The sequence below is a fragment of the Nasonia vitripennis genome, chromosome 5, assembly GCF_009193385.2.
Source record: "Nasonia vitripennis strain AsymCx chromosome 5, Nvit_psr_1.1, whole genome shotgun sequence".
In the NCBI taxonomy this organism is placed as follows: domain Eukaryota; kingdom Metazoa; phylum Arthropoda; class Insecta; order Hymenoptera; family Pteromalidae; genus Nasonia; species Nasonia vitripennis.
The window spans coordinates 20,368,442-20,385,974 of NC_045761.1; the positions used below are offsets into that span (position 1 = coordinate 20,368,442).

The 17,533-nt window shown below is 43.6% G+C and overlaps 2 protein-coding genes and 1 non-coding gene across 3 annotated transcripts in view; 1 reads left to right on the forward strand and 2 right to left on the reverse strand.

Annotated features, from left to right (window-relative positions):
- Positions 1 to 17,533, reverse strand: part of LOC100118678 — a 68,622-nt gene that overhangs the window by 27,217 nt on the left and 23,872 nt on the right. The gene's annotated exons all lie outside the window — the stretch shown is intronic.
- Positions 1,447 to 1,518, forward strand: TRNAM-CAU. Its single transcript has one exon. It is a non-coding gene; the product is annotated as a tRNA-Met (tRNA).
- On the reverse strand, positions 15,337 to 16,605 carry LOC100678938 (RNA polymerase II degradation factor 1-like). Its single transcript, XM_003424768.4, has 3 exons — positions 16,334 to 16,605; positions 16,009 to 16,152; positions 15,337 to 15,919 (listed from the first exon to the last, which is right to left on the reverse strand). The coding sequence occupies exons 1-3, from the start codon at positions 16,430 to 16,432 to the stop codon at positions 15,425 to 15,427; spliced, it is 738 nt and encodes a 245-aa protein (XP_003424816.2). The 5' UTR covers positions 16,433 to 16,605; the 3' UTR covers positions 15,337 to 15,424.

Here is a 17,533-nt window from a genome sequence, read left to right on the forward strand (position 1 = left end):
TGAGTGCTAATGTAAACCGAGGAAGTTACGTTATAAATGGTTGTTACATTCGTCAAGTACCGCTAAAAAAACAATTGAATTATCACAATTTTTTTCTCTGCTAAAATAGCACGTAGACTCCTGATTTATCTTTTTTTAATAAAACGCTAATTCCACCACAGTTCCGTTCATTCGATCGCAAAATCGAATAAAGCTCGCAAGCTGTTAAAATAAAACTGAAAGCATTCGAAGCATTCGAAACGTTTATTTCCCTTTGTTCGTGCCAAATACAACATCCTGGAACCGAGAAAACACACGCGCACACACTAGCTGCGAGTGACGTCCCTGCTGCTGCATGGCTGTACATTCGCCTGCCATTTTTTGCGCTCGTACTCAACTTTTTATCCGAGCTGAAGATATACACGAAACGGCAATTAATAGCCCTTCATGCCGTACAGGAACATTCGACCGGAAACGGAATTTCTTGTCGCTTCTGATGGCGTAAATGGCCTCGAATGACGATGGACGATTAAGAAAAATGCTCTGAAGAGCTGTTGAGTTTTTTGCGAGATTTGTAATGTCGAGAGTTTGAAAAATAGTACGATATGATTATTTAAAGCAATATTTTTTAATATTATTTTATAATTATGATAAAATTTGCATTGACTGGAAATAAACTAATGAAATAAAGTTGTAATTCGGATGACAAACATGCATAAGAATGAATTCACGCTACTGTTAGTCATTCGACTTATGACATAACAGATTCCTTGTCACTTCCTCGTGCCTTCATAGTAAAAAATTTAACGAAGAAAATTAGCTTTAAGTGCTCCCATGAAAGCTCGGATTTAATAATTTCAAGAGCCTCACTTTTTCTGACTCACAAGCTTCTGCTTTGTGACTCTTTGTAAGAACAATGTCTATTTAGAATAACATTTTCTGCTAGCAAATAATCGTAATCGTTAAGTCAATGCGCGATAGATAGAGTCAACATAGAGTGAAGTATAGCAAATGCTGATGATCATTTTATATTCAAACCCAAACATCGCGTTTCCTTAATACATCATCATCATGTTAATTGCCTTTGATAATTTTTTGTGAGCATCGTGATATCGAGCGTGATTCATGTAATGTTTTTTCTTACTAGCAAAAAATTACGAAACTGGACAAGATGTTTATATGAGTTTACAGCAAGCAAAATGTAGAACATTTGTTATATTTTAAACTAACTTTTACTAAATAACTAATAAATAACGTTGATGAGTTTCAGTATTGAATGCAATAACCATAGAGTAAAAGTGACCTCGTATAAATTTAATTCCATTTCTGGAATCTCCAGAACTATTTTCGGTATAGACGGGAGAGGTTATATCTACGTGTATACCTATATATATACGTGTATATAAATGGCTCCCCTCCGCTACAGCTGCGAATTCTCGTCGATAATTTCACCGTCTGCGCCGCAAGAGCAGAGTGGCGCAGTGGAAGCGTGCTGGGCCCATAACCCAGAGGTCCGTGGATCGAAACCACGCTCTGCTAAGTGGACAATTTTTTTTTGTTTTTATTTTCTTATAAAGTCATCAGGTCGGCGATTTACTACAATTTTATTCATGATTTCGATATTTTTTCTGCTTTTTTAAAAAGTTTTCGAAGACAAAATATGCACATACAATCCCTAATACTTTTATGATGCATTTTTTATTTATAAAAAAAATAGAAGCTTCCAGTATTATTTTTTTTAACTTTATATCTTAATTTGACAACAACAATTAAAGAATAGGCTGTGATCAATCTCGCTCAGAGTGCCCACACCCCTATGGAAAAAGTCATTGCTTGATCCATCATTCCCACACGAGGAATCAGCCAACCCCAGCATCATCAAATCTGACAATCTCTTACATAATGCCTGCAAGTCCAATTAATTCAGCACGACAATAACGATGGCCGTTGCAAACGGCAACATCTCTCCCGTGCGTTACGACAGTCAATGACGAGCAAGCGAATTTCATTAGGGTCGCTAATTCAGGGCATAATTAACGGCGAAGAGGAAGGGAGGTCGGTGAAAATAAGTGCAGTAGATAGAGAGCCAAAGAGGAGACAAGGGCTGATGCTAACAAGTTGCTGGTGCTGTTCGATCTACTAATTTCGGAAGTGGCGTCGCGTACAGAGAGAGAGAGAGAGAGAGAGAGAGAGAGAGAGAGAGAGAGAGAGAGCCGACAGACGACGAAGATAACGCGGCGTGGAGGGAAGCTTTGAGGATAGTCAGGAAACAGGGCCGAGACACTAATGACGGATAAACAAAGGACGCTGTTGAACCAGGAAAAGTTTGGCGGAATGTTGACTATTTGCTGGAGTGATAAAGTGGAAAGTGGAAAGTGTACGTTATATTTGGTATTTTTGCGTGAAGAAACAAAATAAACAGTATTATATGGATAGGGACTTATTATGCAAACGATATGCGAAACTGAATCAAATCGTAAAAATCGCATGATTTATCACCAATTCATTTCCACGCACTACCTTAATCCATCACTGAAGCAGATACCCGTATATAAGTGAAAGATTCAACCACGACTATCGCACTAATCTCTTGTGGCAGGTCACAAATTGCAGGACAGAAAACCGAAATTAATAACTTTGTTATGATATTAAAATTAGAACCAGCAGCGAGCCACAGGTCAAAGCAGCTCAGAAGAAGACGAAGAAGAAGCGGGCAGAGAGCGAGTTAATAGGAGGCCGAGACGAGAAGGTAAAAGGATATGGAGAGGAGAACTGCTGCTGAGGGGACCGGGGAGTAAAACAAGCAGGGGCAAATTGCCGGGCACTGAATAGACGAATCAAGGGACGCGAGACTCCTACGAGGCTTTCGCGTTGGCTTTTGTCAAAGGCTCTTCCAAGCTCGTTAGCCAATTAAGCTCGATCATCATCGCCGCAAAGTTTCTCCGATGCGATCAGGCTCTCTCCCCTCTCTCTCTCTCTCTCACTCTCTCTCTCTCTCTCTCTCTATCTCTCTCTCTCTCTCTCTCTCTCTCTCTCTCTCTCTCTCTCTCTCTTTCTCTCTCTCTCTCTCTCTCTCTCTCTCTCTCTCTCTCTCAGCGGGAGGTGAAGAACGGAATAAAATGTACTGCAAGCAAGTAAATTAATTTTCACGGCTCGAATCACGACTGCGGACTCGGCTTTGATGTAGAGGGAGAGAGTGAGAGAATCGATTTTCGCTTAATCGCGTCAGGCCTCTTTGATCGGCTTAATTAGTTGGTGAATCGAAGTGGCTCACGAGGTGTCTGATGGCACTAATAATTGTTCAGTTACACAATTTATCGATGCCGATTCTGAAAAGGATATTTTAATAACAAATTCTAAATACGTCCGGCCAGAAATATCCTCTCTTGGAGCACGAAAGAGAAAAAAGTCTACGGGGAAAAGAGAGGAAGATGAAGGGGTCGAGGGAAGCGAGAGCGTTTAAAAGCAGATCGCTGACGTGAATCACTCGGCTGCTGCGAGCTTCTCGTACTGTGTGCCTTTTTTTATTTCTCTCTCTCTCTCTCTCTATTCGGCTCCTTGGCGAAACGGGAAAGACGAGCGTTTCTCATACGCGCGCGGTTACTCACGCAGGCGAGTGCGTAGTGACGCCTCGGCCTGCGCATATATAAGAACGTCATTGTCGATGGCGCTGCGCTGTGATATTGATGACACATGTGATGTCTCTCGGCGCCGCCGGCTCCTGGGAAAAACTGCTTTTATTTATTGTATCTGCGCGCAGAGTCTGGCTATCTTTCACACCGGATGTGAACGTCGTATTTTATATCGACGATTGTTCAGCATAGACGTGTTTGTTACAAGTGGTATATATGTGTTATAAAAGCAGTAGTCGTGCATTGAAGGTGGCTATAGCTTAACTAGCTCACACTATACTAATTGAGTCATTTAATTATTCAAGACACGAGGATGAGTGTTTCATTGTCGCCGCGCGGGCGGTTTTAAAATTCATAAGCTGGAACTGTGCATCAGCAGGGCGAAATTGAATTACTCTTTTTCCGTACACGCGCAATTAGACTCTGGCGTATACATCACAAAGTATAATTTCAACCTGTTCGTCGTGTAGATCTCTTCAGTGTGTATACGAAACAATAACGATATACGGTTGAAAGAAATGTTTAACTTCGGCTTAATGAATGCACAGGAGAGTGGCACTGAAGCACACGTGCACTCGACTTACATATAGCTTTTATTTAAATCCAAGCAGGCCTTGCTTGACATCAAGAAGCTTTTCGTTTCAATACAAGCAGACTTTAGCTAACCAATTTCGCATATTGTGCAGCTCCAATTTTTAATCAGCTCGAGTGTACTCATAAATTATCGTTTAAACGTCGCAGCGACGTGCGCAAAAAAACAACATTTAATCTCATTAGGTTAACCAGTCGCGTGCGCGACACACTTGGCGGACATTCCAAAATGAAAAATATCGCTCTCCAATACCGCGCGCGTCCGGCTCACGCAGCGTTATTTTTAATTAACAACCGGGAGCGAAAGAGCACGAACCGCAATTTTCAACAGCGCAAAATTAAACCCCCACGCGGAAAGAACGTCGTCGCGCAAAGCAGAACTAATTGCATCCCAGTGTAAAAACGAAAGGACAGATGTACAGTACTATATGGTATACCGTATCGTCGAACTAATAAGCCGTAATGCGCTGAATTATAAGCACAAAATCGATAATACGAGCCAGCTGGTGGTGCACAGTCGGTAATCCGGCTGTGCGGCACGTCTGAAAATTTAATCGTCAAACACGATCAATAACGGAGTCACGTTATCACTAGAGTCTCGTCGGCTGCCGACGCGCGGTGTGTACTGCGTATATAGCGATATGCATCTATATAGGATTCGCGACCTCGCATATACAGCAGCTTTTTGCCATTCATCGATCGACCTGCTACTAAACTTCCTTCGTGACTACGGACGGCCCACGCGAGCTTCGACTTATCCTCGCGTTATAATCTTTGACTAACGCCTACTGTATAGTCCGAGTGTGAGGCACCACTTGAGGTGCATGTCTAGCGATGATTTTTAAGCGACAGCGACTTGACTATTATCGACCTAACAAGATAAGGGTGACTGGCTTCCAATGACGTTTGGCTACGCTGAAATCTAATATTTCCTGGTAATTTTATTAAAAATTCTTCCCTCATATTAAATTTCTCAAATTATAATTAAATAACATTAAGACGCCGTAAATAACGAGAGAGAGATAAAGAGAGAGAGAGAGAGAGAGAGAGAGAGAGAGAGAGAGAGAGAGAGAGAGAGAGATGGAAGGAACAAGAGTTTATCCGAATTGCTTCGGATAAAACGTTAAGTGATGCACGCGGCGGCGGCGCATCAGTGTGTCAGGCGGCTTTAAATTTTGTGCTCGCAGCTCACGAAGAGGCGCCTCGACTCTTGCGCCTCTAATACATTCCGAAGAAGAAGCTCGAGCGCGGCGGCGTCCTTATGATTATTTTCACGGCTCGCGTGTTCCGACGCTAGAACAGCGGAAATCGGCCTCGCGCCTTTTTCAAATTAGACGGCGGCGCTGTGGATGGATTGCTAATGGGAACGACTATAAGCATAGCTTCTTTAATTTTCACGAGGTTTATTGAAACGTTTGTTGTTTCCGACGTGGAAAAACTCGTTTCCTGCGTTCAACCATCTATTTGCGCATTTTTCAGTCGTCGTTGCTATTCACGTTTCTTACCTCTCCCTCTGTACGCACGAGCTTTTTGCTCCACTGCATAACAAGTTTTCAAGCACATTAAATAATTGATTTCAGTTTCGCATGTAAACGAGCGGATCAAAGCAAACGCAGAACGGGAATTTAATTAGTACTTCGCTCGCGGCCCTTTTGCTTGCGGCGTAAGAAAAACTCCTCATACTCCCCGCGCACGCGCGTTATTCCAATTTAAAGGGGGACGTAATTTTATTTCCGAGAATTACGTAAAAATAATATCGGCGAAAGTTTACTTCGAGAGCGGAAAGTACATCGACGCGTTTTCGAGTCAGTCCGAGAAAATACTCGGCTGATTGCTACTTCGCTTGATTGTTTTTATACTTTGCAACAACTGCGAACTCGCGCGCGCAACAACTTGCATTACCGCTTGTGATAGCAGCTCGAGCGCGATAATGATTGGAAAACTTGCGGCCGCGAAGTATACGTGCGCTTTTTCTTCTTCTTCGGCGTTTCATTTTGTTTTTTAGGCGAGAGGTAAAAGGAAAACGTGATACGTCGTTTATTAGTTCCTGCCACGTGTTAGTCACGGGAATAATCCCGTAATTTCGTTACTGGTGTTATTTCTGCGCTCAAATGGCGCTGCAAGTGTTATTGTAGCTTTTGCGACGATATCGTGACTTACATGCGAGATATGCAGGTTTATTATCATTGAGTCAATGATACGAGCTGAAGGTGCTGCGAATGACGAATTATAATTTCCTCGTGTTAGCTTGTACAAGGATTCAAAGTTATACATTATTACAAGACGGAGTAACGCAATCGAGCGTAAAATCTAGGGTGAGCAACTAACGGTCCAGTGATTCCGACTCGCATTACAACATGACGTTGCAGAATTTCCGGTTAATTACACATCCTAATTATCCGAGTCTACATCGAACCTTCAAACTTATTCTCCAACACTTTAAAAACAAATATAATCTCATCCTATACCAAGTTCGAAGCTTCGATCTTCGAGTGAACCTGTCTCTCTCGGTTTCCCAAGAGCCCATCAACGTCCTCGTCTCTTTCCTCAAATTGAATCATCCAAACCCGCAGCAGACATGGTCTCACCGCGAGTCTCTCTTCCCGAGCAGCTTATAATCAAGATAGATCCCGAAACGTCGCTAAATAACCCAACCACCAAACAGCGACATCGAGACACCGAGAAGATCCTAACGAAGGTTGAAACTCATCTCGGAAACTTTTGACTCTCTCTCACCTACGTCGGGATCAAGAGTCATCAGCTGATGTTGATGATGACGAAGTGAGTCACATACTGCGCGTGACGTCGAAACGGATTTTCTTCCGCGTCGCGCTGCGACGATGACAATTAGATCGGGTTAATCTCATTAGAGGTGAGCTGCTGCTGATGACGCGTTTTGTCGGTCATTGGTTAGCTCGATTGTTTGGACTAATGGGCCGTTGAGATGATGCAAATATAAGGCTTGTTTATTTTTTTTAGACCCGTGGTTTGGGCAACTGTTGCTTGAACGTTTCTAGGTAGATGATGAGGCGTTTATTGGGAAATTAGAGTTGAATTGTTTTTTTAATTTTAAACAGAAAGGGGAAGTCAATGTCGTTTCGTAAGACACCTGTTACCCAACCGACACAAAAGTGTTGCGTTTATAGGAAATACTGAAAGTAGAATTCGTGTCACTTGCAATTTAAATTTTCTGCGCTATTATAAATTTTTATGACGATAATTTCTCCCAACGCTCCTTAATGGCTCGTGAAAGTATTATTTTACTGCACAAACTGTCAAATGACTTTCTCGCGCCATATTTCAGCGTAATCCGCAACAACGACTCGAACTTTTATATTTTCTCTAATGCGACCCTCTTTCTCCTCCCTCTCTTTCAATTAAATAAAAAGCTACCTATACGAGCTTCTGCGCTTCAATTTTTTTTACGCCTCCGCACGTATAGAACGTCGCCGTAAAAATTATAAAGACTTACACAGAGCAATGAAAACTAAAGCAATTACTTTCGAGAGAAGTGCAGTACACTTTGTGAAAAACTAAAGTAATTTCGCCGTAAAGAAGCGAATCCGTGTTTCTAATTAAAACAGGACGTTTTTAATTAATTTTTTGTCCCCCGCACCAGGCGCCGTAAAGCGTTATACTTCTATGCGGCGAGAGCGAAAAAATTCCGGCCGTATAACAAAGGAACTCGTTAAGATCTAAATCCTTTAATATCCGCCAACAGGCGCAAGAAATATTAACTCCCGTCTTTCTGAAAATTCACGCTGATAAGCGCATCTCGAGCAAACAGACATCCCGCCGGATTATCCCCCCGACATCATCCCTAAACAAACAAAGCACTCGTCATTAGCGGAGACGAAGCTGCAGAGAGAAAGAGAGAGGGAAAAAAGAGGAGCGCCTGTCATCCAGAAAAATTAAATGGCACACCGCGCTGTGGGCTTCGCCGAGCGTAAATTTCAGCCTTCTTTTTTCGAGCGGGACAAATCTTCGGTTCGACCCTCCAAATCACGCATGCGTATACAGCGACGACTCGTGCGCATATAGGTATGCACGCGGGAAAGGTTTATAATTAAAAAAACAGCAAAGGGGAGTTTTCCAAACGCCCGACGAGAGCCGGTAGTTCAAGGAAATCGACGATTGTTTTCGATGCGTTGCTTTCGTTTACTCAACTCGGCTCCAAGTTAAGCAAACGAAGCGGTGTATCTATGTTTGAACGAGAACGTAAAGCGATTAATGGATTCGGACAATTTTCTATTGTTTCAACCGAGAATCAATCCTATTGTGTTTGCTGGTATACGAGAGAATTCGGACACTGTTTGTGGAAAAGAGAAGCATTTTTTATTTCTCGCCTCTTTGAAGCACCGAAACGCTCGCGATCGAGTTCAAGTTCGAGCTCCGCTCGACCCGCGGTAATTGCCCTAACAGACGTTAAGTGGTGCAACTTTCGCGGTTGAGCGAGATGGAACGTCATCGCGTCGCTCGGAGCGACATGTGAACCACGTGCGAGCGCGACGTTTTTTGTAGGTCGTGTTCTGTACCGAGCGCCAGAGAGATTTTCGAGAATACTCCTCGCGAACTGTTTTTTTTTTTAGTGCTTCCACTTACTAATTTCCTGTTGTTTATGAAGCTCAGACTTTTTATCGAGAGCTGGGTACGTACCTGAAACAGAAACGATGCAAATGAATTAGTTTTATAAGAACAATTAATTCATAGTCAATTTATATAACATAATCAACCGTGACATTCTAGAGTCATTGCGAGAAACGCGGAGCTCTGCGAGCTAAATCGTTAACAGCTCGCGGAAAAATACAGCCCTCATTAACGCGCGAGAAAGAAAAAACCAATAAGAAAACACGAGGAAAGCCGCGCGCTCGTAAAAGAAGTCTGTGCATTCAGTCGCGGAGCTTTGAATGACTCGCTATACAGCCGCATTTTCTCAGGTATCAAGGATATAGTCGCTCGTTTTCGCATCGCGAAGCAATTAAAAGTCGTTTTATTGTCCCACGGATATAGTCAACACTTCTTCATTCATATACTTTTACGAAGAAAGTCCAACATCGGGATTCCTTCACGTTTGCAGTATATAAATCACTACAGCAAAACTTTTTCAATCAACTTTTTCATTTCATAACAATAATAATAATAATAATAACGATCCCTAAAAGCGTCTGCATAATTTTCTCAAAATCCCCGGTGCGATTAACTCTCGACTCTTATACACGTCGTGTGTATGAACGTGTGCGTCGTCGTAGCCGCCCCTAAAGGACGCGCTTGTATAAAACTTTCCTGGCAGCGAGTAGAAAAGACGAGGCGAGGCTGCTACTTGTCGACTCGTCCTCTGTGTGCGGCGGAGCCGTTTACCTCTTATATGACTCGCGTAATCCCATAGAGGGATAACGAAGCGGACGAGGCGGAGGGCGAAGCCCTCGAGAGTCGAGAGAGTAAAAGAGAGAATCGCTGTTAAAGCAGAGGAGAGGAGAGAGGGGGGAGATGGATGGCGGAGAGAGGGGAAATTGCGAGGAAGTAATGAGGGGGACTTTTTTTGTTTTCTAGTTTTAGGGGGAAACGCCGGCGGATCGCTTTGTGGAAATGATTTTTGCGGTGAAATTTACTTTTAATTGTATTTAGCGGAAATGGAAAGGTTGGCTTGGGAAATGATTGTTGGTATGAATAAAAAATAATACTATCCTGAGATCACTTCAAAACCCGAATCGGTGCAGATGTGTCCGATAAAAATACGCGAAACTACACGTGCACGACTCAAACTAGATTCCATATACCCATAATACTTGCAAGTTATATTCGCTAAGCTCGCTTTTATTTACGCAATATCGAAAAAGTTAAATGACTGTTGCGAGATTTCAATTCCAGTCCAGCCACTGGCAGCCCAGAGCGTCATGAAAGCTCCGAACGAAAGCAGGAGAAAAAAAATAAGGAAACAGCGCGGCGGAGAAAGTTAGTGGGCGAAGGAAGCGAAATGGAAAAAGATTCGAGTAAACTCGCGAGAATAGAAAACAGCGGAAGGAATAAAGGAGCCAAGGCAGGACCGGCAAACAAGAAACTAAGAGGTATACACACGGGGGATAGGGAGAGAGAGAAAATGGGACAGAAGTAGCCGAGTGAAAGAAACGGGAGCACCGAGAGGACAACGGTTATTTGTTATCCCTCGCGTCGGCTCTCCTCGATTGTCTCGTCTCGTTTTTCCTCCCCGGCGTCGTACCTCTCGCGAGATCAAATTTATGCAGCAGCGCATACTGCGCATGCACCAGCAGGAGACGCAATAATTAAATCAAACGTGGCCGCCGTCGTCGTCGTCCTATATCGATTTTGCTCTTCTCTCCCCCTCTGCAGTGCGAGAAGAAGCAGAGGAAACTTTTTCCGATCGACGGCGAATGCATCACAGTGTAGTAATTCAACTGTGATTGAAAATCCCTTTCGACGCGGTCCCCTCTTTTTTCCAATTATTCCACAGGCCGCCTTCGAATTGTTTTCTCAGATCGGCTTACTCTACTCTCTACTGTAAATTTTTTCGCAGAAGTCGCACAGCATTTAGCGCCTTTTGCTCTTTTCTCGTGCGCAGCTCGATCGGTATACCCTATAGAGTGAGCTTCGGTTGCTTCATTTCTTTAATCAAAAAATTCGAAGCACGAATTTTGCCGCGAATCACGTATAAAATGGAAATGTGAATTTTTCGCGCGGCGTATACTTTTAATTGCGCAATTGTCGCGGAATCCGCGGGAGAGTTAAATTTAAAATCGCGAGAGATATAAACTTCGCGGGGTTGCTCTCCAGTTTTCCGCGAGCGAGAGGCGACTTTAATTGAGCGCTTAAAAAAGATCGTTGATATAAATTAAACTTTTGTCGGTTATTCGCGCCCCGGGAATTTCTGTATATCGAGGCTTTATGGATAATGCGGATCGAGGGAGATTTACAAATATCGGTCGGTCGCGATGATGCATGAATATCTTCGCGGGTATTTTCGCATTTTAGATGCAGCCGCCGCCTGTGCTTCATCATTTTGATGGCTTATGTATATTCCATGCTTGAAAAATTCTCCAGAGAAATGCGAGGGCTTCGAGCTTGTTTATCCGCGCTTTTGTCAAGCTGTCGCGTTGTAATAACTTAAACAATCCGTCCTCGAAACCTGCGCGTATCTTTGCCACCTTGTAGCTCTAATCAACAATCGATAAAAAAAAACATACACAACCACTTCAAGCTACACGCTGCAACTCCTGAATAGCCAGCAAAGTATATGTATACTGCAGTATATACGCGCACATCTCGCCATAGGCTTCTTCCTGGCAAAGATCCGGTGCGTTAGCCTTATCTTCGCGCAGCTTGCCTCCAAGTTGGAGATAACGTATCTTAGTCCTCTCTCCTCCACCTCCTCCTGCTGTGCGGAGAGTCGACTTCCTTCATACGACCCTCAACGACGTGCGAGACGACGCACAAAGCGCTTTTTCGTGCTGCTGCTTATTTTCACCATCACCGTAGCGGCGCCTTTTCCTCGGCGAGGAAATTAAACTCGATAGGATAAAGCTTAATTCGGTCAGAGATGCGCCGGAGAGCAGCTTCGGAATCATAATGAACGATCGCTAATTTTCTCTTTGCTCCCGGATTAATTCGATTACGGGTGTTCGCCTTTTACGTGTATTATATACATGCAAGGAAGCTCAATACTTGCGGGTTTAATTATACACCGCTGATTACACGCCTCATTAGACAGCGCGACGACTTTTCCGCTTATACAGCTCGAAATAGACGAATTAAATTTCCGAGCTCTCAGCTCCTCGGGGCGAGTATATCTATAGAATATCACGTGCGCATTTTGCAAAGCGTTTCTCGGCCATGCATCTCTCGGTGTAACCCGTTAGCTCACACCACAGCGTAATTGCCCCCCAACATCGATCGGCCGGAGCAGCTCTAAGCGCCGCTGAAACAATGCGGCCGACGCCTAACCTCAGAGCGCGAGCGAGAGATATAATGCTGAACTGCTGTGTGTTGGAAAGAAATTTCAGAGGAGTCGCCGATAAAAATACCATAAATCGTTTGGAAATTCCCCGAGCGTATATCGGTCAGTTTTGCCTGCGATTGATTGTTGTATATATAGCTATACGTGAGTAAGCCGAGTCACGTTGGCTCGATTCTCACGATTCGCACACGCAAATATGTGAGCGACTGTGAATCTCTGGCGCTTTTTTCCGTGGAGTTAGGTGTAATTTGATTTCCTGACGTAATTTTGAAGAGCGCAGTTTTACTCCTCGCGCGCGCGCGAAAGCTTGAATTTCTCATAGGATGTGCTAGAAGGTTCGCTCTTTTTACTCAGCGAGAGAGAATTTACGATATGGAACGGGATATACGGCGTAAGAAGAGACTCGCTTCTTCCTGAAGGTATATACGGAGCTATGTGCGTCTGTTAATTAACGCCTGAGGAATTTCGTCGTTCGTCGGTATAAGCTTTATACTTTTCATTTTACACCGGACGCTTTTAAAAAAGCTTCTCCGGTTGTATAATAATTTCAGCGAATGATTTGTTTTCATACACACCTCTGTTTAAACGATGGTATTTTGTTTAGCCGGTGTATATCGGATAAACATTTTGGCTGTGCGAGTCGATACCGCGTTGATTCGATTTTTTCGCAATTTACTTTTCTCTCATTTTTCGCGGTTTATTTTCCCCGTGTAAAGTACACCGAGCGTGAACCGCGCATTGTTGTTTAAACAGACGAAAATTTTATGGATATTTTCTTTCAGCCTGTACTTTTCCTGTAGACCGTAAAATACAGAAATAACCGAAGGCACTTCTCGGCAATGTTTACACACACACAAAAGGATAACATCGAACGATGATTAAACTCAAACAAGATCTTTTATGTCCCGCGGACTATATTTATATCTTGTTTGCGTTTGTCACCTGCTCCGCGTGTTCTCTCCCGCTGAAATAATAACCACAAAAAAAAGTTCATTAAATACACGCTGTATATTAAAAGTCGAATTAAAGTCATCCGCAAAATTCAACCTCGTGTTTATAAATTTCAAAGGCCGCAATGCAACTCCAGCCCCTCCAATCGATGACCCCCCAATAATAATTCCCCGTGAAAAGAAAGTCAAGGGGGCAACGCCTGCAGCGTATGGCATACACAGTCGGCTCTCCTCCTCGCGTGTATTTATAGTAGCAGAGGTTCGAGTGCAGCAGCAGCAGTAGTCGTCAGTCAGTTCCTCGATAAAGCCCACACGTTCTCTCTCTCTCTCTCTCTCTCTCTCTCTCTCGCCCTTTGCCGTGTCATCGGCCGGAGCTACTACGCATTCCGCAGACATGCGAGCAGCTGCTTTCGAGCTTTCATAACAAGACGTTTGCACACATGCGAGAGAGTCCACGGGCGTAGACTTAAACAATAAAGGAAGGAACAAAAGGCTCGCGAGTCGTTGAGCTGCAATAAACGCTGGAATTGATTTTCCATGCGCTCGTTTGGCTCTGAGTCGAGAGAGAGAAAGAGGGACGAAGACTTTAACGATGCAAAAGTTTGGATGATGGCTGTGCGCGGTTTATTACACGCGGACATTTTTACAGGATGTGTCAGGCGGTCGGAGTGGCAAGTTATGGGCGCTTTGTTGGACAAAGAAGCTGCTTACCATTACTATATTTTTGAGGAAGACAAAAAGCGCGTAGCTTATACTATATTATACAGTTACGACTTGCGTCCCATGATCTAAAGACTGTCATGCTTCCGTCGTCACGTTCTAAATACCACACGCGGACGACTCTGTGCGCGCAGCGGAAGGAAAAAAAAGCCAGCTTACTTGCGCAATGTGTCAAGATAAACAGATCGTAGAAGGTCCACTTTTTCGCGTCCTACTTATACATCTGTATAACTGTCACCCATGAGAAAAATCAAACCTACAAGCGCAGCATTGCCCCTCGCATCATCAGGTGACACTCGCTCGCGAGAGAAACATATCCCGAGTGTACACGTATACACATTTCCGTGCAGTCGAAGAGACGCCTTCTCCGTGTACATGCGCGCTTGCGCCCACGCGAGCACACAGCTCTCTGTACAGCAGCGCATGATTCACCGACGAGAGAGAGCGAGCGATTAAATTATTTATACGCGCGCCGCTTTCGGAGAGCATTGTACGAATTTATCGGGGGCCGAGCGTTGTGTGCTTGTGTTTAATGAATTTTTAACGGATGACGACAAATGTGGAAAACCCCGTTAATATGCAGAGACAGCGACGAGGGAAATATAAAAGTGACTGTGCACCACCTGTCGAGTGATTATTCTACTCGTATTCTTTTATCTGAGTGCATAATAAATGCGTCTCTGAATATCACGCTAACCCTTGAAAAAAATGCGAAACACGCGAGCAGGGCGTAGCCAGCTATATATAAAAGCCCCTTCGCGCGCAACACTCCTCCGACCCAAAAAGCGCGCAAAGTAAGACACCGTATACACCACTCGCCACATCACGAGCAAAGAGACTACTCCGACGTCGGACACGGCTGTTTTATTTGCGAAAAGGAGGAGGAGAGGGACTTGGAAAATCCACTCGAGGTTCTATTTAAACGCTAGCCAGGGAAAACAATCATGCGGGTCGGGGCATAACAGCGAAGGAGGTGTGTGAGCGAAAAGTGCCAGACGACGGCTGCGCGAAAAAGTGATCGACGCGTGGGTGTAACGCGCTTTTAGGCATAGCTGTTGGTCTTGCGAAGCGGGTCTCGGTTACGCTGACGTTTATTCCGATGATCCGTGTATTTTTAGCAGGAATAAGCTGTTATATGGATTGGTGTATGGGTGTCTTCAATAGAGAGATCGCTTTGCGCGATATTTTCCGGCGATGTCTATTCATCGTCGCCGGGGCACGACTGATGTATATCGCGCAAGGGACCTCGAGTGTCGTACGGGACATAACTTCGCCCCGAAGTGGGCTTATTTTTATCGCTCGTTGAGATCGCGATCGCGCGTGATTGGCTTGAAAAGGCTTTTGACTTTATGAAAGGGACTTCTGATTTTCCAGCTCTGCAGCCTGGAAAAATGTGCTGCGCAATATTGGAGGTTTATTAGCTGGTATAAATCATCATACGTCACGTACACTTTGTCCCATTGTTCCAAGTCCGGTGTAAAAAAAGCTCTCCTGGTTTGAATTTGTCTTCCCGAAGCAAAGGCTTTATTGTGTAACAAAAATGTACAGATCAACGAGTGTGATGCAAGTGATTATCTATATAATCAATTGAGATAGTTGGTCTGACGACCATTCCGACCCTGACCCCGTCTCTGTTTCTGAAGGTAGCGTCGTTTGGGTTGTTCCTCTTCCTCGTAGTCCTCGTCGTCCTCTGGTTCGGTAGGGGGGTTGGACGATTTCTTCAGCTTCCGGCTCATGATTCCAGTCTTCTGATTCTGCGTCAGTACGTCGTCGGTCTCTTGGGACACGACGCCTCTCTCTTTAACCTGTTCCTCCACCTTTTGTTGCTGCGGAAGTTCCCTATCTTCAACCGCAACGATAGACACCTGGTCATCCTGAGGTGGAATGTTGTCTTGTGGATTGACCTTGGACTTTTTACCAGGTCTGGGCAACGCTCGGGAAAAGTCCCAGGTGGGATGTTCCTTCATCCAATTGGGATCAGAAGTGGGCAAGTCTCTAGGCTGCGGCTGTGGCTCCGGCTGTGGTACCTTTTCCGGTACAGTCATTTGACGTCTCTGATTGTCATCGCTGGCACTTGGCTGATAAAGTTGGAATTCGGACGTTTAGAGAAATTTGGAAGACACATTCGGTTTGGGTTCGATTAGAATATTTTTAAAATTTTACAAACCAAGGCTCCTCTCAAATAGGGAACGATTTCCAGAGGTGAGTTCAGCCTCTTTTCAACCTTTTGCAACGTTTGCAGAATGTTACGCAGCAACTGGGGTATCGATTTCGCTTTGGAATCTTGACATTGCACCAGCACAACTAAGCTCTTGAAAAGCAAGAGTTATTAGTGGTAATTAGAATGATTGATCGTGCTCTTATTAATGGATACGATTTATCTTGTTTCATTTAACTTGACAATAAAAAATTGCATGATTGTGCGAATAAGAAAACAAAATATTGAGAGGATACAATAGAAATTGCAAGTTGTTATATGTGTCTTTACTCACGAGAGCTAGGTAAACTTTAGCAAATTTTCCGAAGCTCGACATGTTTACCACGAAAACAGTGCTGACAGACTGAATTCTCAGAGCCTGCAAAGACTTCATATACTCGGCTGGCTTTATTGCTAGGCATTAAAATTTAATGAAAACACGGATCGAACATACCACTTTTCCGATACGCAAGATTATTAAATTGGTCAATCGTAAAAGGAAAATTAAATAGGTCTCTCCATTTATTTTCGGCTTAAGCGCTTAATCTTATCACGGCGCATTTCTTTGACGTTCGACATAATTATTTCCATTTTTATTCCTACTTTTTACGGGCGATTAATTATTCCTATCGCTTTTATATTTACTTACACATGTAATGCGCAATTCATTACATCTCCCGTTATTTATTGCCATGATATTTATTATTGAGCATCATCAAATGGCGATAATTAATATTGGAAATGTTCCAGATGCGCGAATGGGAGAGTAAATAATTAAATTTTATATTAACTGAAATGTCAGTATTTGTTTAAATAACGAATACCACTTGTATATTTTACATCCAACAATGATTTTTATTTTGTATCACAGTTAATATAATTAAAGGGGTATATAATAGGCGTTGGCGAGCACAGAATAAAAGGAGCAGTCGACGCAGGAAAACGGAAATTGACGCAGATGGAGATCAAATCTGTTCGGTGGCGCGTAGCAGTAACCGAGAAAAAGACGCGTGGAATATTAATGAGACGACGAGGAGAGAGAGAGAGAGAGAGAGAGAGATTTGATCCTGAGCCGCCAGAAGACTCGCAACAAAAATTTTTCGGGGGCAGATAATTTGGAGCTGTGCCTCGAATTAGATCTAAAATTCGTAATTACGCGCCCCATAATTAGTGCCTAGACCCCAAGGTAAGTTTTGATGATGCGCAAATTGATTTTTCGAAATTATTAAGTTACACCGCGTCGCGCGCGGCCTATACGCAATGTGTAATTTTCCATCGTAAACATCGCTATACGCGCTGAGAATATTACCCGTTGTTTACAAAATACGAAGCCTCTTACTTACCCTCTCAAAACAACTTGTATAAATAAGAGCGTATACGGCATATTTGAGATATGCGGAGACAAAAGTTGACTTTGTTCGAGCTTAAAAGTATTCCCTCTGTGCATTCGGGAGTACACGCCAGTGGATGCCTCCGGGGAGATAGGAAAAAAGAA

Coding starts and splice junctions, on each gene's coding strand:
- LOC100678938 (XM_003424768.4), bottom strand. CDS start 16,432: ATGAAGTCTTTGCAGGCTCTGAGAATTCAGTCTGTCAGCACTGTTTTC. Junction 16,153..16,333: donor CTAAAGTTTACCTAGCTCTC/GTGAGTAAAGAC, acceptor TTGCTTTTCAAG/AGCTTAGTTGTGCTGGTGCA. Junction 15,920..16,008: donor CCTATTTGAGAGGAGCCTTG/GTTTGTAAAATT, acceptor CAACTTTATCAG/CCAAGTGCCAGCGATGACAA.